At 43.3% G+C, this 21,216-nt stretch overlaps 1 protein-coding gene across 3 annotated transcripts in view; it reads right to left on the bottom strand.

Moving 5' to 3' along the window:
- Positions 1–12,056: 12,056 nt before the first annotated feature.
- LOC135903235 (golgin subfamily A member 3-like) overlaps positions 12,057–21,216 on the bottom strand; it is an 83,617-nt gene continuing 74,457 nt past the window's right edge. For all 3 annotated transcript variants that reach the window (XM_065433653.2, XM_065433652.2, XM_065433654.2), the window contains exon 17: positions 12,057–21,181. In XM_065433653.2, coding sequence (XP_065289725.1) covers positions 21,168–21,181 — 14 coding nt within the window. In that variant the 3' untranslated portion in view covers positions 12,057–21,167. The remainder of the gene's footprint in view (positions 21,182–21,216) is intronic.

Below are 21,216 nucleotides of genomic sequence, written 5' to 3'. Positions count from 1 at the left end.
CTCTGTGGGCTGTGGTTTCATACCTGAGGATTTGTGGTGCTCAGGCATTGGCTCATGTAACAACTACTTTTATTTTATTTTTACCGCTCCCTACATGCTTCAGTCGCTTCAGCGTCCAGTTATCAACCATGTGCCACCTCCCGCTGGCCAGTAGCAACTGCGCCCTAACTACACCACCTGGCGCATCTTCAGTCAGCTGGGCTCCTTAATTAATGTGGTCCTGTGCTAAACTGGTGCTACTTTGTTGCCGCATCCTGCAAAGCAAGTTGATCTTGCTGTCCTCGGCGTTGCGATTCCTTCAGTGTTTGTGCCGTGGTGGTGCGTGTACAATCTGTCGCGCATGTCATTGGCAAGTCCGCGAAACTCCTGAAATGTGAACTCTGGGTTTCCGGAACGGGTAGCGAATGCACTGGCCTACTTCTGATACTTTTAGTGGCTTGTGACAATGGATGTGAAGTGTTCGATGTGCCCGTTCTTCTCATGCGAACTGACGCGAGTCGTTACGCACATACGCCTAGTGCACAGTGCAGAGCCGAACTTCAGTGTATGCTGCGGCGTCAAAGGCTGTGCGAGCACGTACAAAAAGTTCTCTTCATACAGATCGCATCTTTATCGTCAGCATCGCAACTTACTTGAAGAAAATAGCAGCACTTCGCAACAGCGACGCACTGAACGGCCTGCCGGTGCAGGAAATTCAGATGTGCAGGACAGTGAACAGTTTCCACAAGCAATGGACTGCGCTGACGTTTTCAGTGAACGACCTTCCACAGATGATGCGTCGTCAGAGCATACAACGGCTCCACTTGATCACTTCGAGTGCTTTCTCAGGCAGGCAACGTCAACTATATGGAATTTCTTTTTTTGTGTCACAGAGAAACATTGTCTGCCACATACAGCAGCTGTCAATGTGTTTGCTGGATTGCAGGTGATGTTCGAAGTAGTGCTAAATGCTTACAGTGATGAAATTGCGCATGCCATGAAAGCATCAGCAACAGCTTCTGATGTACAACGGCTACTCGACTGCTCATTTGTGCCTGAGCTCTTCCGTGGACTTGACAGTGAACAGTTTCCACAAGCAATGGACTGTGCTGACGGTAGCGCTGACGTTTGCAGTGAACGACCTTCCACAGATTATTCGTCGTCAGAGCTTACAACAGCTCCACTTGATCACTTTGAGTGCTTTCTCAAGCAGGCGAACTCAGCTATATGGAATTTCTTTTTTTCTGTCACAGAGAAACATTGCCTTCCACATACAGCAGCTGTCAGTATGTTTGCCGAATTGCAGGTGATGTTCGAAATAGTGCTAAAGGCTTACAGTGACGAGATTGCACATGCCATGAAAGCATCAGCAACAGCTTCTGATGTACAACGGCTACTCGACTGCTCATTTGTGCCTGAGCTCTTCCGTGGACTTGACAGCAAACATAAACGAGATGAGTATGCTATGAAAACATTTCCTTTCGTAGCACCTGAGGAACAGCATTTGGGCGGGGCTGCAAAGTACCACTACATTCCATTGCCCAAGCTTCTCACTACAATTTGTGAAATCCCTGACATTGCTGCCCATCTAAAGATGCCTGACATTTTGAATCATGCACCCAGTATTTACAGGGACTACAGTGATGGGCTTGTATACAGGGAACACCTTCGATATTTAATCCCTGAGGGCAGCACACACACCATCATCACTTTGTTCTATACAGACGAGATTGAAGTGGTAAATCCCTTGGATGCCAAACGAGGTAAGCGCAAGCTCCTTGCTGTGTACTGTGCCTTGTTGAACCTACATGCCAAGCACAGATCACAACTTGATAACATCTATTTAGTCATGCTCGTGCGCTGTGCCCATGTGAAGACTCATGGTCTAGACAAAGTATTGCAACCAATGCTAGATGACTTAAAGCAGATGTACGAGGACGGCCTCACAATTAGAATCAGGGGAGAGGAGACATGTGTCACTGTTGTTGTGCTTGCCTTTTGCGGTCGCAATCTTTCTCTAAACCGCTTAGGTGGATTTTCTTGTTTCAGCAAAGGACGAGTTTGCAGATACTGCATGGTATCAACAGAACATTTAGCTGAAAAAACTAGCGAAACAATGTGCCAAGCTCGTACGTTAAACAGGCACCGGTTGCATCTTCAAGCAATTACTGTGAATGCAGTTAACAAGCGCTTGTATGGCGTGAATGAAGTATCGCCTCTTCTGCAGTTGCAATATTTTGATGTGACACGGCAATTGCCTCCAGATGTAATGCATGACGTCTTGGAAGGGGGAGGAGAATGTGTTCTGCGGCATGTTTTGAACTCTCTAATATCTAGTGACTTTCTCTCAGAGAAAGACCTTGAAGCACTGTCATCATTTGACTATGGTCTAAATGATGCAAAGAACAGGCCCCCACCGTTAAATATGGCATTTTTAAACGACGGCTCTGTCTTGGCAGGCAGTGCATCAAACAAATGGTGTTTGCTGAGGTTTTTGCCATTAATATTAGGATCGAAAATTCCAGAAGGAAATGAAGATTGGGAGATCTTTTTGAAGTTCCGTGAAATTTTGGACATCACACTTGCATCTGAAATGTCATCTGCACGCCTTTCTTATTTGGATGTAATTGTGCAGACCTTCTTGATTGAATTTGCTGGCAGATATGGCTCTCTTGCAGTTACCCCCACACTGCACTACATGGTGCACTATGCAAGGTTCGTGCGTGAAGTTGGCCCTCTAAGACATATTTGGTCAATGAGGTTTGAGGCAAAGCACCAAAACTTAAAAAAACTGGCAGGAACAGTCAAGAATTTCAGGAATTTGACATATACCTTAGCACATCGACACCAGTTGAGACAGTGTTACCAACTGCATACATTTCAGCTTCACCAGGGGCTTCAAACAGCAAGAGGTAAGCCTGTCAATCGGAACACACTTCCAGTCTGTGCCAAGGAAGTCTTGCCAATGAAAGTCTATGAAGTAAAGAGTGCAACACTTAATCAATGCCTATACAGGTGTGGGAGTGTTCTTGTTACAACAACAGGGAAAGGCCCAGAGTTTCATATGATTGAGTCACTAATTGTGGCATGTGGAAGACTCTACCTGCTCACAAGAGTTTTACTCGTGGAATGCTTTGACCGTCACAAATATTGCTATTGCGTCAGGAGATCAAGTGATCAGAAGATCTTCCAGCCCGATGACAAGTTCGAACATTATCTGCTGGACTTGTATGAAGGTTCTAAACTAGTCCCTCAATGGAAAACTTGGTAAAGTAACTCTTCTTATGCGAGATTGCACTTGTGTATTACCTATGAGTGCTCGGCAGGGGAAGTGTTCCAGTTTTGCATTATTTAGATATTAAGACACGCTGACGAAGAATATGTTGTCAGCTTGGTCGGAAGAAGACAACGCTCCAGACTTCGCGCACTGTCTACCATCTTGTCAGCCGCTACGATTATTGTAAATATCCTGTAAATATACGTCTGACTGTTTTTAACCCCGTAACATTTTTTGTGCTTGCTTCAAATGCTTTGCATTTTTAATTCTTGCAACTTAAGGCAGTGTAGTCAATAGCTGTAATAAATTTGCTTGTTCTGCCTTGTTTGCTTCTCGCACCAACAAAAAAAAGTGTTTGTGTGGCTATATTATGTATTCGTAGCTGTAGATGTGGCATGTTCTTCCACAACATAACCGAAAGGAGAAACGTTCAAAGTTCTAATGCCAAAAAGAAGGCAGTGTAATTTCGCTTACTTCGGTCTTAAACATCAGTGGTGTTAAAATAAAGTGAATTCAATTGAAACTTTGGGAAACGCCGGTGAGCACGAACAACACATGCACAAAGAAAAAATATCAACGGGAAAATTTCTCAGTGTTGCACGAAAAGGCGAATCCGTACGATAGATTGTCCGTAAACTTGCCATGATGCAAATTTACAGTGGGGGGGCGAAAGGAGGGGTAGTTGAATGCTCAAAATTTCATTGTATGGCAATAGTTCTATTCGAACAAGGACTAATGAAACTAAGAACAGGAGATGTGCTCAACTCGTAACCAATATTTACCGGTAAAAAAATTTACTCACCTACGGGGTACTCGCCTACGGGGCAGAAACCTGGAGGCTTACGAAAAGGGTTCTACTCAAATTGAGGACGACGCAACGAGCTATGGAAAGAAGAATGGTAGGTGTAACGTTAAGGGATAAGAAAAGAGCAGATTGGGTGAGGGAACAAACGCAAGTTAATGACATCTTAGTTGAAATCAAGAAAAAGAAATGGGCATGGGCAGGACACGTAATGAGGAGGGAAGATAACCGATAGTCATTAAGGGTTACGGACTGGATTCCAAGGGAAGGGAAGCGTAGCAGGGGGTGGCAGAAAGTTAGGTGGGTGGATGAGATTAAGAAGTTTGCAGGGATGGCATGGCCACAATTAGTACATGACCGGGGTTGGAGAAATATGGGAGAGGCCTTTGCCCTGCAGTGGGCGTAACCAGGCTGATGATGATAAAAAAAATTTAAACAAATGTACAAAAAAAAATGGGTGAGTTGAAAGTCTGAGGGAATCATGAGCGCAACTGTGCAGCAAACCTAAAGGTTATGCTCTTGCTACTGTGCAAGTACCAGCGAGATATAGAAATTGTTTATCATTGGTGGTAAGAGTGCTTTGACAGGCATACACATATAGCTTCTGTGTCTGGATGTTGGACTAACAGCAAGATCTGTTTGAACATTATGTGCCGGACTTGCAAGAAACGGCTGAACTAGTCCCAAAGTGGGAAACGTGGGAGGCATGCAAGTGGCAACCAAGGCGAAATTGAAAAGAAAAAAATGTGCCGGAGTAGCTGAGCAGTACCAAATTGTGGGCCTGATGCACAGCCCAGGCGATGCTGCAGAAATACCAGTCAGCAGAGCTCTCCATGCTGTGCTTATTGATTTGAGGCAGTTAAAAATGTGAGGCCCTGCTGGTGAATGAAAATATCTGCTCGTCAGAGCTACGCTGTGACAGGGATTGTGCATAATTTTGTGCATGGGAGGCTTTGTACATAGCACGCCTCCTTGGCCAAAGAAGCAAAGTATTATGCCGGATGCGTACACCGAGTACCAGAAGTTGCAAGCATTTTCGCAGCACTGCTGCTTTCGAGTATATGTACTGAAGTCGCACGATGTTGAGCTGCTACGGCAGGGCGTTGCACTGTGTGTCTATTCACTCAACAGGCATCAACTCTAAAGCATAACCTCCGAACAATAACATAATGAACTAATCAAACAAATAAAAGAGTAAATAAGCTGCTGGCATTAGCATTATGGGTGAGCTTGAGCAGTTTCGGTACCTGTTTACAGTGAGAGTGCCCACCAAGAACATTATTATGCAGCAGTTTCCAGATATGACTAACAGTAAATAGCGTGACTGAGTGCCTGCAGCCTTTGTATTCATGTGCAGTAATTTTGCTTTTGTAGAGATAACAATTTGCCAGCAGTAATTTCATTTGTTGCTAATCATTTGTTTGCAGCAATGTATGATGTGACAATAGATGTTTAAACATCACTTTTTATCTAGTTTCCAAGCTTCATGCCGTAAGTGGCTGCCTGTACCACACGAGTTGATCGATTTTGTTTTGCCTTTCCTTTCTGCAACGTGTTCTGCATTAGCTTCACCGGCTCTATGAACTTTCGCTTACTTGTGTGGGCCAATTTACCATCAGAAATTCCCTTGGTTCTTGGAAATTCCTGTGCATGGCAGCTTTTAAATAAGAACAACACCCGCAGTTCTAGAAGTTCAACTACATTTTTGCACCAGCTTTTCGCATGGGTGAGTGAAGAATGGGGCACATTCTTCACAAGATGAGACAAAGGCTACTCTAAGGGAACGCAGGTGCCTTTCCTGGTAGCCGCACATCCAAATAGACTAAGAAATGCGGCTTGAACACACAAACAAAGCAAGTGAGAGCAGCTGTACAGTCCGGTAATAGCCCAACCCAATTCAGAGAACCACAACTTGTACTACCCAGCCAATTTCAACGCTCACTAACATGTTGCAGCATGGCATGTGTTAAACTCCAGCATGTCAGGCCCATTATACATATATAACAAACAGCTCCTGGAATCATTTCTAGGAGATGTTGATAGCCTCACTGCTGTCCATAGACGACAATGCACAGTTGGTGTTCCTATATGAAATGTTTTAGATGTATCTGATGGGAAGTTACGTGATTAGTACATCTGTAACATTCCTTCAAACATGAAATGTTTGTACTGCTTGTATGAAAGTACCTTATATATATATATATATATATATGGGGTGACTGCTCTCACATTTGCATTGCCGTAACTCCGAGTTGAAAACGAAAACAACAGCTCTTGGCAAACAAACACATGCAAGCGCATCATCCGGGGAAAGCAGGTAAGCATGAACAAGAGCATTTCGCTGCACAATTTAAAAAGAAGTACTATCATGACTACAGGATACCAGGTTATCGCATAAGACCTAGCTTGCATGGGTGGAGGCTTAGGTGAGTTGGTGGTTCACAATCTTCATGTACAGTGCACACAAGGATGAGATGCACAAAAAAATGCGGCACATGTACAGCTATATTCTTTTTTAGTGTCATCATTGTGGGTGCTGTACGTGGAAGACCATGTAAGACGCAACATGCCATATGGCACAGCACGTGGCTACGTGCAATGCTATTTGACCATCTGGGATTCTTTAAGGGGCGCCTTACGCATGGTATAAGGGCCTTTCTGCATTACACCCCCATCAGAATGCAATCACCACGGCAGCGAACGAACCCGCAACTTTGAGCGCAGCAGTACATCATAGCCACTGGGCTACCACAGCTGGTGCACTGATTTTAAGATGACTTAACCAATGAGCAAAAATTAGCAGATGATCACAGACTCTGCGGCGTACGCGGCATTGAGCAGAAGCTAGTTAACAAAGGCAGGAGGATGAAATAAGTGAAGCGCTTGCTGTGAGTTTGCACTTAACATGTTTTCTTAACTACATGGTCGGTTACTGCTAAAACAGCTGGCAAAGCCTTTAGTGGTAAATAGGCAGGGTTTTGCTATACCAACTTGCCTCAATATCAGTCAGTTAGCATGCAACACATACATAAATATGATGAGCAATACGAGAACGAGGTGAAAGGAGAAGCCAATGTTTCGACAAGTGGACTTCTCTCCTTCAAGGCCGGCCTTGAAGGAGACAAGTCCACTTGTCGAAATGTTGGCTCCTGCTTTCACATTGTGCTCGTATTGCTCATTGTCTTGAATCTCCATCTCCCGCCTTCCCTGTGTTTTCCCTATACTTAAATATGATCACATGTCTGATTGTGAGAGTTAAGCATGGACTGATCAAAAGTAGCGAAGATATAAATATGTTGTAGTACTTTAGGGCAAGCTGGTAATCTAAACATGGCAAGGTGCCCATGCGTCTTTTTGACCTTGTCACCGCTGCCGACAAAGAAGAGAGTTCAGAAGGCACTGGTATACGCAAACTGTTTTAAGCGCCGCTGGTGCACAGCTTACTACAATAGCTGTTAGTCTAATAAATGGCATTTGTTTACTGATGCTGCGTGGCATAATTTCAGATTCGTTAGGCTTACTACAGCTTTATACTATTGCACCACCTTTCAGCCTGTGGTCTCAAATGAGGTGATGGGATGAAGAAACATGCATAATTCCTCTTGAAGTTCTAATCCAGGATTAAGAAAAAAGTCAACCTACATTCAAATACCAATCGTAATTATTATAAGAGCCATATTCTCACCCAATCGACTTGAATATGTTGCCGACTTGTGCTTAACAGAAATTTATAAGCAAGTGTACCTGATGACTTTGAGAGCTAGTTTTAAATCTTTCATGCCATGATGTAGGCACATCATTAAAACAAGTTTGTTCTACTTTTGCACGTAAGCCTAACCAGGAGCAAAGCACTCAAACAGGAGCACATTCTTGCAATTCTGTTGGCCTAGTAGCAACATCTCAGACTACCTACATAGTCTTCTACAGTTAGTTGCAAGTGCAACAGAAGTAGATAATGAGCGCACATGTAGCGCATGTGCACCCGTTTTGTGCACATGTGCATACGTATATTTTTTCTTAATGTAGGTGATATTTCTAAGCATATTGTAGCATATATTGTATAACTATGGGAACAGTTTTGGTGTATAACAGCAATTAAGACTCATGCACTGCATTTGTATATTTATTATGATGTGTACTACCACCTCCCTCTGCAATGCTGTGTGTATGGGCATACATGCGAACACGAAATACAAGAAAGCTCTGTGCAACAACGCAAGCTTGTTGTACCGACCTTTTATTTTGAAAACTAGTTGAAAAGGTCATATAGGTGGTTAACCAGCTACAATCATTCCTGTGAAAGCAGAACGATAGGCAGCTTTCACAATTTGTGGGGCGGGTTATCGGCATTGCTCTCACAATTCTCAGCACTGCTGGAGTAGGGATGTTGTGTCTTTTATCGCAATAGCAATTATATCGACACTCTAGGCGCATTTCTGCCGTCGCCGTCGCCGTGATGTTCCGTATAAAGTCCAAGGGCGATAACACCGTCGCCGCACGTCGTATGCTGTATGTGCGAGTGAAAGTACGCGAGGGAAGCCGACGATTGCGGCTCAATCTGGCGCGCGTGAACGAGGAAAGCGGAGAGCAAATGCACCGTCTTCCATTGCGCGAAAGGCCATGGGGGATGGGGTGTGCGGCGTTGTGCGCAGGCAGCTACAGCGCATTTCGCGACCGGGCGCAAGGGGAACTGACGATCACGGCTCAATCTCAGGCGCGATGTGTGGAGGAAAGCGAGGAGGCAGCGCGGGAGGGTGTGGGGCAGCTTCGACTCCAGCAACAAGTACGTACTTCGCACAGTCGCGCACACTGTATCTTGCTTGAAAGGGATCTGCAGACGGCTCATACCCTTCCGCACACTGTGTTCTCGCCGCTCTTGCATTGAAGTGATATACCACACGAAGATAATTTCGCTCGCTGCTGCTGCCGGGCTTGCTAACACAAGCGTTTTCATAGCGAGTGTGCGCGCTTATTGAACGTGATGTATTATGTTTGCTTGTGTGTGCTGACACCATGCTTAATACAGTTATTAGGCAAATGTTTCCAAGTTTACACCGCCAACAAAACTACTGTCTTTACTTCGTACAGCTGTCTACTGAATTGCTATCGCAATCGATGCGTCGCCTTCTGCGACTTTTTTTAGAGGCTACTCAGATCGAAAAGTTCTGCTTACAAAATATGCAAGCGCTTTTGGAAATTACCCCGGTAGATGTAAACACTACCAAAGGTGAGCTTTTTATTGCGCCATAAAAAACTGGGTTCCTAAAAATAAGTTTTCAGTCCCTTGAACAGTGCATGCGCTATAAACATTGGAACCCCCCCACCGCAGGTTACCTCTTGTATAAGCGCGTGGGTCGTGTAGGTGTTCAGCCGTATCATGCACAGCCACAGTCGGGCTAGAGGAGAAGACACAGTAGCCTAATTTCACGAATGTTGGTCTGAATGTGTCCATTTACAGTGAAAGCTCGTTAATTCGAACTTCAATAATTCGAATTTATGGATAATTCGAACTGTACGATTTGGTCCGGCCAAGCTCCATAGAAGTCTATGTATAAAAAAGTCCATTAATTCGAACGCGAGAAGGTTCCCTCACGGATAATTCAAACTACGCTCGCCTGGCACACGGCCAGAGAAACGCGCCTACTGCCTACACACAAGGCTGTATTGCATCCGAAACGGAGAGAACGGCGAGAGAAGGCAAAATCGGACAAAAATCTAACCGACGCGGGGTCAGCCAGAAGGCAGCGGCGGCTGCCGCCTCTCCGTTCTACGTAACCTCGGAGACTTCTTGCCCGTTGCGAATCTCTGAGGCTTTGCAAATCTTGTACAGCTGCTAATGTTGTGCGGAGATGGCACGGCAAGCTCCAAAACACAGCGAATCAAGTACGTCGCAGCTGCGCTTGCAATCAAGAACCAACGAATCAGGGCCTTCGCCACCTTCACATGTTCAGCGGCTTTGTCTCGGCAGTCTTCATCGGTTGTGCACCTCTGTTTTCAGCTTAGGAGGTATCGGCCGTCGCGATTCATTGGGATGCTGTTAAGCCTCGGCTAACGTTCGTTTCGGTCGACATCGGTGGTGTGGCACAGTCGGACCCAGAGCTTCGACTTGAAGATGGCGTGTGCCCACGGCACACGCCATCACTTTCTGACACGCCAAATTTCTGACATGCCCTATACTGCTTCCAAATCGCAGTGTACTGTTGCCCTCCTTCACTTTCATTAGTTCGAACTTTCGTTAATTCGAACTGAAGTGGCTTCCCCTTGCGGTTCGAATTAACGAGCTTTTACTGTACTTTTAATGAAAGCTGTAAACAACTCAAATTTGGAACTTTAAGAAGCGCACACCCTAAATGGTACAAAAGAAAAAGGCAGATGCAGGAAAAGCGCTATTATTATTCTGCCCTGTCTAGACCTGTATGAATGAGCCAACTAATCCCAGCAACACATTCTGTTATATGATCCAAACACCATTTGTGAAATGCAAAGGAATGCCTTCATTTTTTAAGCAGAATCTTGGTTTGAGTTAGTAGGTAACTCATGTCAAAGGATAACAGGTGATGCAAATTGAGGAGGACCCTCATCATTACTTAATTATGAGGAACACTATCTCTACGTGACTGTTCACTCTACGATGCCTCCCAAAGGGTGCTGGCCAGTAGAATAAACGTTGGCGAAACATGAGAGAATAAAACATTTGTGCTTGCTTTTATACGTCGCACATTGCACACATACAACACTTGCATGGTCACCGTAGAGGGCCACCAATGCAAAAGTGAGACCACAGTAGAGGAGTAAGGATTCCAATATAGCGAGAGATAGTGGTACTTACAAGGCCGCTAACAGCATTAGTTGAAAACATTACGCTCTGATCCTTCCAACATTTCACAAGCAATCGCCTGCAGCGAGGCTGTTTGCCACTGTGTGACACTTTAACAACACACATGACATCAGCTTTAGCCCAGACGTTCACATTCCACAATTTCATTCTTAAAAAAAAAAATTAACAATTCTGACATAACCAGCAGCAAGGATTAAATGTTGCACTGTCACTGACACATGCAGGAAACGCAAAGGCACTGCATTGCACACGGATATCAAGAACTGCTTTCAACAGAGATTCCATAAACGATGCACAGGTATCAAAGCGTGAGCATTATCACCAAAGCACCGGCCCATACACACCCTATTCCAAAAAGCCACAACATTCCTACAAGGCTGCAGTGTTGTCCCATAGCAAACAGTGCTTGCATTGATCATCGTACATTGAATGTAAATGTATGTAACTGAAACTGCAAAGGTACACCTAGGTTGCGTCGCTTTTCTATAAAATCTGGGCAAATGCACACCTGTGTTTACCTGGATGAGTGTTATAAATACAGCCTCTCAGAAGTTTGAAAGTAAATGTACATAGTACATGGTTGTGAAAGCGTGAAACTCCATTTTGATGAAAACAAATGAACATGGTAATTACACTGGTTCGAGCCCCAGTACAGCCAAAATGCTAGGCAAAGCTATTCAGCCTGCTAATGAAATTAGAGCAGCAAAGCATGACAGACTGCCCTAAAAGCATACAAAGAAAAGAAAATTCAATGTTCTGCTGCCATTTAATAGAAAGCTCAGCAGCATGATATTTCATCAGTGAAGGCGCTTTTGGGTATGCCCATAGCTACATTGCTTTAATTGAATGCAGTACTACTGCGGTAGCTGTTAGGGGTTCCTTCAGCTCTTGATTTGTCCATATGCCTGTTTGAAGGCCATGTCATAAGATTAGTTACCCCACACAACGTTCATAGTTACTTCAGGTATCGACATGGATGTTTTCTAGATCTTCCTTCAACACATGAAACAGTGCTAAAGCACCTAATGTTAGTGAAAACAAATTCTAATGCCGAAGTGTTTGTTTTAGCCCAATGTTGTCATTGTGAGAGTGGGATGTACATTCATTACTGTAAGCAGTATATCATCGTGATAAAGGTAACCCCAAGTACAGCTCCAAAGTAATGGTAGGACCCAAAGGTAACTTTAATGAAAGCAAACATACAGGTATGTTGTTTAAACAGTGCAACTATTATACAGTGAACTAGAAGGGCACACTCAGATACATAAACTGCTCAAAACCAGCTTGAAAAAAGAAAGTGATGAAAAGAACCTTAGAACACACAACTTTGGTCCCACCATTAACAGCAGCAGCTGTTTCCTTACCTAGCTTCAAGACAAACAGTGTTCCCAAAGGCTTATTGCTATAGCAACAAAACATAAAGATAGGCCACGACAACAGCCAAGCAGCAGAACGGCCACCACTGAAAAGCAGGCACTGAGGTTCCATGTCTGCAGCCTTCTGCAACTTTTTCTGGTAAGTGTCACGGTATCACCTTTCCACAGCAAGGTCTTACTGATTAAAAGTAGATAGACGAGCTAGAGAAAGTCGGGCACACCAATGAGATGTGTTAGCAAAGCAAAGTGGCAGTGACACGCAGTCTTTTATAGGGTCTGCCAAGAACTTTCATACAGTTTCATCTCACTAGCCTCTGCTGCAGGATTCTTGACCATGGGACATTACTGCATCCTTCTTAGGCTTACAATGGGACCAGTGTCCCAATGTGGTAATTTAACAGTTCTTAAGTGACTACTACTAAAGACCAGAGTGGGCTTGCTTTGTTGCCTGGAGATCTTCCCACAGTTACTGAAGTTGGCTGCCATGAAAAGCCCCACAAGCACCAAAAACTCTCATCTACAGATTACATTCCTACCTGAGGTGCGAATGACTCGGGGGAAAGGAAGCATGGTGCATCTGTATACTGTGCAACATTTTCTTTTTCTTTAATTTTCTCCATTTATATTAGCTGTATAAGCTAAGTAATCTGTAGAGAAGGTAGCCGGTGGTCTATTATAGCTACACAATGAGTGCCAAGGGAAAGGGAACAAAGGATGAAGTCAGGTGGTGGAAAAAAAGGGTAATTGGAGATTGCTGGGAGAGACCGTCATTCTGGAAAGGACATAAATTAGGCTGATGATGATTTGTAATTAGGTCCTGTCATGCTCTGTTTATTATAATGACACTGCAGCTACTGTACCTTTCTGAAAGTCCCCCGCCACATCTGTTTGACAAGGCAGCCAGCGACAGCTAAGAGCTCAAAGCACCAAAATTAGGACATGGCTTAGTGGATAGCATTCCCTTTTTACTTCTTGATTATAAGTGCAAACGTGTGTCTGGGGATGAGAGTGTTTGGTGGCTGCAAAGCACTTCATAGGAGAAGTGTACCTAACTCTGCAAAATAGTCTACTGTGCAAATGCAATTCAAGGTGGGTCAAGAACTCCTGGCAAAATATGTTTACATAAAAGGAACACCAATGTAAATTCTTATTAGTAGCTTATTGATTGACATGGCCTGCAATAAGCACCAAACATCTATAGCACTCCTATATCATTCCTGAGGCAGCATAAATCACACATAGTTCAATGAAACTTGGCCAGTCTGCCAATTAAGTGAACACAAGTGAAGATTATGCACATGACAACCACCATATTTCACAAGCATTAGCCAAGCACTTAGCCCTTGTCTATTAGACAGCAGTTGGCAAAATAGAAATTAAGCATGCTGCCAGTTTATCAGTTAACAATAACCTTCATGTGAAAAAGTGAGGTAAACACTGCATTGAGCTTGCCGATACTACGTACTACTGGAGGACTGACATTACCTACATAATTCAAATGTGCTTGACATAAAGAGGCCCTGCAACATCTTTTGTGAAAGGTGTGGAATGTGCCTGGTATTAATCTCTATATGAGTGTTTTCTTTTCTGTTGTTTCTATGTATTTATTTATTTATTTACTTATAAAGTACTGCAGGCTTGCTGAATGTCCTAGCAGGAGTAGTAATACAGTTAAACCCCGATATAACAAAGTCGGTAAAATCCCCTTCTTTCCCTTTGTTCGCGCGTGAATGCGGTACTTATGAAACCACCATTTTTCTTGTTTCACCCTCGCACACTTTGACTCGCACCTAACGCACACAGTGCGCGGGGCGCGATTGGATCTTATCGCACTTGGACTTTATGCCAAACATGATGCGGCTCCACTTCGGCGGTCGCTCTTGTCGCGCACCGCGCGATTTGAGAGGTGCGTTTGCAAGCAGCCACTTGTAATTCACTCATTTGGCCACCTGCGTCCGCGGAAGTTTCCATTTACTCTCTCGGGATTCCTTTGCGGCGGCAGTGAAATTTCGTTATATTGAAATCGTATACGAGCACACTTCGTTATATTGAGGTTCTAAATACATGTTCTATGGACAAGAGATTATCAAAAGCTAAATATTTCGTGACATCGAGAATTTCGTTATGTTGAAGTTCATTATATCGACTTTCAGCTGTAGTTATTCAAAAAGTGAGACAATACAACGTAGGCCAAAGTACAAAGTACACCAAATACAGAAAAGCTGTGTGCCATGCACAAATGAAACACTGCCCACCATGCTCTGCCCATCATTCTGCTGAGCTACAGTATCAGCATGACTTCAAGATCACATGGCATGGCTCTCTGTTGTCCTACCATCTCAGAGGCTGCAGTACAATATAACCTCGTTTCAATGAAGCAGCATCACACATGAAAATACCTTTGTTGTATGCAATATTTGTTGTGAGCATATGCATTTTAAAAAATCACAAATAATTTCTTATATGCAATAATGCGTGTTTGTTATATATACCTTAGTTTGACTGCATCAGCACGGTGATGTTCTTTTCAACCAGGTGGTGCCACTGCACCATCAAGGATGAGATTGCTTTTGCTTCTGCCAAGGGTGTAGCTTAGTTTTGATGTCTAAGAACGTTGTGCCAGTAGCAATGTTTGCTGCTGTGTATCAGAAAGCTGGCGATGGCTTCGAAAATTTGAAGGGCAGACAGCCATTTGAGTGAGGTTGTGGGCTCCCAGGTGCATGCGCGGGCATAACACATGTTTCAGGTGTTCATGACAGCATTGTCCAGGTTCAAAATGTGCTGCAGGGCTCCTTTAAGACAATTTGTGCATGTGCATGATACATCACTGTTGTGCATGTGTGTGATACATAATACCCTTCTTCACTACTGCTATCTGCTACTGAGCTAAAGCAGACTGTAAAATTTCAATCCAGTTTAAGTGCTCCACTAACTGCATGGTGATCTAACTGTGTTGGTATGCGACATGGTAAGGATTGGAAAGCCTAAGGCCCATATACAACTGCAAGGCCAATGTGTTCTAGTATGATTGTTGCATGCCTCCTAGACTCCAAAAGATCACAGGTCGATGCACACACAACTAATAACTGTACCAAATTTACTTTTGCTATCAGCATACTACACTTAACTATACATGTGGAACTTTCTATGATTGCTAGATTTGTCGCAGTAAGTGAACTGTTCAAGAATCGCTGGCCATTCTGGCTAAAGATATTGACAGACAAACGAACAAAGCCTTCAGCTGTCAATGAGCACTTCAACTGTCAACAGCCACACTAGCAGTACTATTTGCATTACAAATCGACAAACTAAGAGAAAGCAAGGACGAGCAGGACACAATGTTCAACCACAACAGCGTCGCCCATGCGACATGTGCACTACAACATTTCGGGGACATGAAAGGCAAATGGTGAACCAGTAAGAAATGCTGGTGTGCTCTTTTAGGAACTTCACGTTTATTTTGTGCAGAGAGACGTGACACTGGCCCTTCATCAGGCCACATCAAACATTTCTGTTATGCACTGCAAGTTGTGAAGCGTTATCAACAGAGCCTTCTACAGCAAGTATTTTTCAAAAGGTTTAGTGGTAGCAGACATAGAAACAAATCAAGTGCGGTGAAACAATGGTGCAGTGAGGCTTCCTCTCATTGTTTTGGCCAGTGTCTGAAATTAATGTTCTCTCCCTGTGTCTACCAAAGTTGCAAAGCCAATGGAGCCCCACCTCCTTTTTTTTTTTTTGCCCCCTCTTTCTTTCTTATTCCATGATGCATTACTGGTGTGGCAGTTTTGTGCCACTGGTAGGAAGTCCACGGGCACCTTCACATTGCTTCTGTTGCCGCTGGCTATTTTTGAGCATGTAGCCAGGAGCCACGAAGTAATAGATGAGACTCTGCTAGCAAGAAGACTAGCTACTCTATGAATGAGGCTGCAGGGGGCTTACATTTAAATTTTCTGCTCATCTTGCTGTTTGCCTGGGCTGTCCAGAATTTTATTTGCTGAGAGACGACGAAACCAATCCGTGCTTTGCAGCAACCCACTTTTCTTGTGGCACAATGTGCGTACGACTGCAGACTTTTGCTCTTTCTTCCAGCTTAACGAACCAATCAAGTAAAAGACACTAAAAGCTTTGTTGAGCAATGAAGCCACACAGGTTTTCATAAAAGCATCCAGCTATTTTAGTGACACAGATCACAGATTACTGCAATATTTTGCAGACACAACTGCTAATGCATGATCCAAGTTTGTTTGGAGCTCCCAAATGTCGCGAAGGGGCGTTCTAAATTCACATTTGCCTTTAATGTCCCTTTAAGATTGCTAAGTGCAAGTGCCTGATAGTTTTATTTTCTTTTTTTTTTCTTTGAGTGCACACTACTTCTCTAATCTACACTGCAGCATTCTTTCTTTTGTACAATCCACATCTGCCAGTAGTTTCAGCATAACGCCGCCGCAGACAGCTGCATCACAACACAAATAGTGGTTGCCACCAGGGAAACTTTGTGCAGCTTCAACACGATTTAACAAAGGCACTTCGTTTTTACTTGACTCACTATTTGGCACTCTCTGATATTTAACGTGTTTATGAAATCACAGGCAGATTTGCCAGCAAAATCTTCACAGGGTTCTTATACAGTCACTAATGCTAAGGATTCTACTCCAAGCTCGACACACCAAGACTAAGACAACCTCTCAGCACGTGGGAGTGTAGTAAGCATGGGAAATTTGACATCTTTTACCTCAAAAAGTAAAGGAAGAGAGGCAGATATATACATAAATATATAACTAGAGTGACCAGAGAAAATAGATCTGACCAAGAACTCCTTGCAGCAAAGGTTAACCATGTTAAAAAGAGAAGGTTAGTGTAGGCACAACAGAAAAAACTAATTTTTGTGTTGTACCGATACTACACAGATGATTGCGCATCTCTTCATAGTCAACTTCTAAATCTAATAAACCTCCTTTACAATACGAATAAATATTACTCACAATGCCACAGATAACTTTCTTGCTTTCTTTTCACAATAGGTTAAAACACTGTTGCAATGTAATATAAGGTACACAATGGCATTTTCTAGGCAGTAAAGGCATCCACACATGTGCCTTTACAGAAGCTCCCACTTGGGACTTTTTCTTTTTCGCCGCATAAAATTTATGGTGCTGTTAAGGCATGCAATCCTGGCTTCATCCAACACTGCACTAACAAAGTAAAATTGCACACTTCCCTCAACTGGTTCCCGTCACAATGTTCCTGCAACAATGTTCATGTTACAACTAAGTCACATCCGATATGAAAATACCTTCATTATATTCAATATTGTTATAGGCATAAATGCTTATATTGGCTAAAAAGAAAACAAGAAAGTAATAATAATCTCGCAGTCAGCTCTATACAAAAGAAACATAAACATCATCCCTCCGATGCACCAGCAAGGGGTCTCGTGATTTCGACAGCCTATCAGTGGCTTTCTGTGCCAATATGTGGCATGTGTACAATGCTAAATTATAAACACAATTTGCACCGTCTTTAATGTGCAACCACATGCAATCAGTGTGATCACACTTAATTGGCTTCTTGGCGGTGGACCAGCCAATCCAAGCTGCTGGCAAAAACCCATGTGCACGTCAAGAAAGTGTCGTTTCAAGTTGCTCCTGCTGAGTATTCAACATTTGCTTCACTGTAAGCAATATCGCTTCAGATTATGCATTTTCTCTTTTGCTATAGCAGTAGAATACGCACTAAAATAAAGCATGGCCAACCAAATTTTACATTTATTTCACTATACAGTTAAACCTCGACATGCCGAAGCCAGTGAAATTGCCAATTTGCTTCGTTATATCAAAGTTTCAGCATATTGAAATTTGACCTCTTATGCAGATAAGTAGTCACCAATGGATTTTTCTCACATGAAAGAAGCCAGAAAGACTTTGTGAATTCTTGGACAATCGGCAAAGGCAAGGTTGAATGAGAAAAAAATTTCCACTTGTTGAATTTGAGTTGGCGATGAAAGATAAGGTTTTCAACCAGTGTCGACTGTCGACGAAATCTCCACATCGACGGTACAAAGGGAACCTAGCAACGCTTTTGCATCCACTCCGCCTCCGCGGCCGATATTGTCGCCCACAGTGGCATGCCGCTGTCATGAAAAATGTCAACAGTGGGGAGCGAAACGTTTGTTTGCCTCTCGCTTTAACGCGTCTCCAAAACTCGAGATAACGCAACCTCCAGTGCTAAACCCGTGGGAAGACAGTGCACACGGCAGATGATCTCTAAAACAGGACGCACGGGCTGGATACGCACGCAGCCACGCTGACAGCCCTGCACAGCCACACTAGAAAATTAGATGTGCACAACCCTGCCCCCCACTTACTGCCTTACCCCCTTGCGCGCGCCTGATCGCATTATCATGAGCGAGCTCCCTTCCCCCTTTTCCCTAGCTCGCATGAGAATACGGCACTCATCAAGCCACCATCATTTTCAGCTCATCCTGGCACGATTTCCCTCGCACCCAAAGTATACAGGGCGTGTGGTGTGATAGGATCTCAACGCACTTGGGCTTTATAACTCAGCGCTGCTCCGCTTCAGCAGCCACTCTGCGTCGCGCGTCGCATGATTTGAGAGGTGCGTTCGCAAGCAGCTGCTAGTACATCAGCCATTTGACTATCTGCAGTCACGGAAGCTTACATTTATTGTCTCGCTATCCCTTCATGGCGGCAGTGACATTTCGTTATATTGAACTTGTGTACAAACGCATTTCGTTATACTGAGGTTCTAAATACATGGTGTTCTCTGGAGAATAAGTTATAGAGAGTTCAATACTTCATTATATAAAGACTTTCACTATATTGAAGTTCATTATATCAAGGTTAAACTGTATTTGCATCCATTATAGCGGGGTTCAACTGCACGAGCATCTTCAGCAGTTCCCGTTCTACACTGGAAACATCAAGGCAGCCTTGAGTGGCCGGCACTTGCAATCTTGACATTTACACCTCAGCATCGCCTCCAGCTATAAACACTCGGAGATGATTCAGTTTCAGTGATAGAGCAATGGAAATCACTACACAATTATACATTTCTAGATTAACTGTGCTGAGCAAAGGCATTTTTTAGGCTTGTCTAAACTCATGGCTGAAGATGGAAAAGCACATCACACAAGCCAGGCAAAAAAGCCCTCCCCCACCAACAGCTGCGCTCAGTCAACTATTACAGCATGTCACTTACACATACAGTGACTTGAATTCTTATTCTAACAATTTTAAAGCTTTTTTTCATCTCTATTCCATACTTTTAGCTCCTGCCAAACATGAACATTAAAAAAGATTATCTTGTGCTTGCCGACTGTTCCTGGCGAAATTTTGTAACAAGACCTTCTTTTTTTTTTTTTGCCTGTGTCATTCAACCAAATGCATTTGCTTGAGTTTCGCAGACCCTGAGTTGCTGAGACACAGCAAGAACCAGTCTACGCTTTATAGCAACTCGCTGTTCTGATGGCGCAATGCACACAAAATGAAAGTTTTCATTTTTTTTTTCTTTTTCTAGATGAGCTGGGCAAGTGAAAACCAAATGTATCTAATATTGGAAAACGTAGCAGCAGTAAGTGCGGACTCTTGCTTCAAATTTGTTAGAACAAGAATGCGACTTCCCGTACGTGCGCGAGAGGCATGAACATTGCAGGCAGGAACCACTCATTACCATGCGGCACGAGACAGCACTTGCATAAATCTGCAGCACTGGTTCATAGTTTTAACTCCCGAGCATGCAGTTATCACTCCATTCAAGACGAACACACAAGGCACCAGATTTACAAGACTTCAAATCAGAATGTCTAGAATGAAATCGAAGACAACAATTTAAAAGATAGTAATAATAAAGTGAAAAGAGTAAATAACGTGCCTGCCAGCTTTGAGAGAGAAAACCTGCTGAGATATCAGCATTCGCAATCCAACGTGGCTCAACCGTCATCCAAAACTGGCCCTAACGAAAAAATTTTTGGTAGGTGCCCTCCTCACCAACACCAGTTATCAATAAATTTGCCAATACATATGTCAATACAGTTGTCATCTGATGAACAGAATGTGTTAACAAACTGATTAAAACAGCTAACAAACAGAAGTGACTTGTATTTCTTTTCTTGCAGTGGTCAGGCAGTCAGCTGTTTCTTGTGCACCATGAATATACAGATTCACCCAGCCAAGGATAAACTTGCCTCCACTAATCACTGCTTTCCTATGGCCATTTTCAAAAGGACCACAACAACATCCTGGAAAATATAACCGATGGCCAATCAAAATATTGACGAATATACTCGGCATATTGCACATGATATGATATATCAAGAAAAATCCTTTGAATACTCTTCACCGAGTATTCGCTCCACCGGTCAAAACGCTCTGCAAAAATGATAGCATAGATATTAAATATTGAATGACTCAGAAAATGGCCCCAGGTCTACACACACACACACATAACACACTCACTCACTTACACTTATCATTCTCCAGCACAGTCGGCATCCTCCACACACAAGACAAACAACAGAGCCTTCTCACTAAAAGCCTAGTTTCATTTTAGTTTCATTTCACCCTGTTCCATTTCTATTAACTGCCCTCGAAAAGTGGAAAAGAAAAAGAATGTTAACAATACTTTGACAGTATAATATGTAACAAAAAAAAGGGGACATACATAAATGCACATAACAAAAAAAATGTACTACATAAAGGAGGCAGCTTACTGAAAAGATACCCAACACCAGAATGATTATATGGTCACGACACACTAGAAAGTTTTATATCCCTGGTTCTTCAAGCACACTCCTCCTCCTTGAAAGGCATTCATTCTTTGGCATCAGTCACTGCGATGGAAGACCATGATGTGCGCTCCAGGCGGTTGCAGCAGTCTTCAGGTCACAAGTTCTGAAAGACAATGTTGGCATTGTGTTCATGTTGAT

The sequence above is a fragment of the Dermacentor albipictus genome, chromosome 2 (assembly GCF_038994185.2).
Source record: "Dermacentor albipictus isolate Rhodes 1998 colony chromosome 2, USDA_Dalb.pri_finalv2, whole genome shotgun sequence".
Lineage (NCBI taxonomy): Eukaryota > Metazoa > Arthropoda > Arachnida > Ixodida > Ixodidae > Dermacentor > Dermacentor albipictus.
Note: the sequence above shows the minus strand (reverse complement) of the source record. Positions and strands in the feature narration are given on the sequence as shown.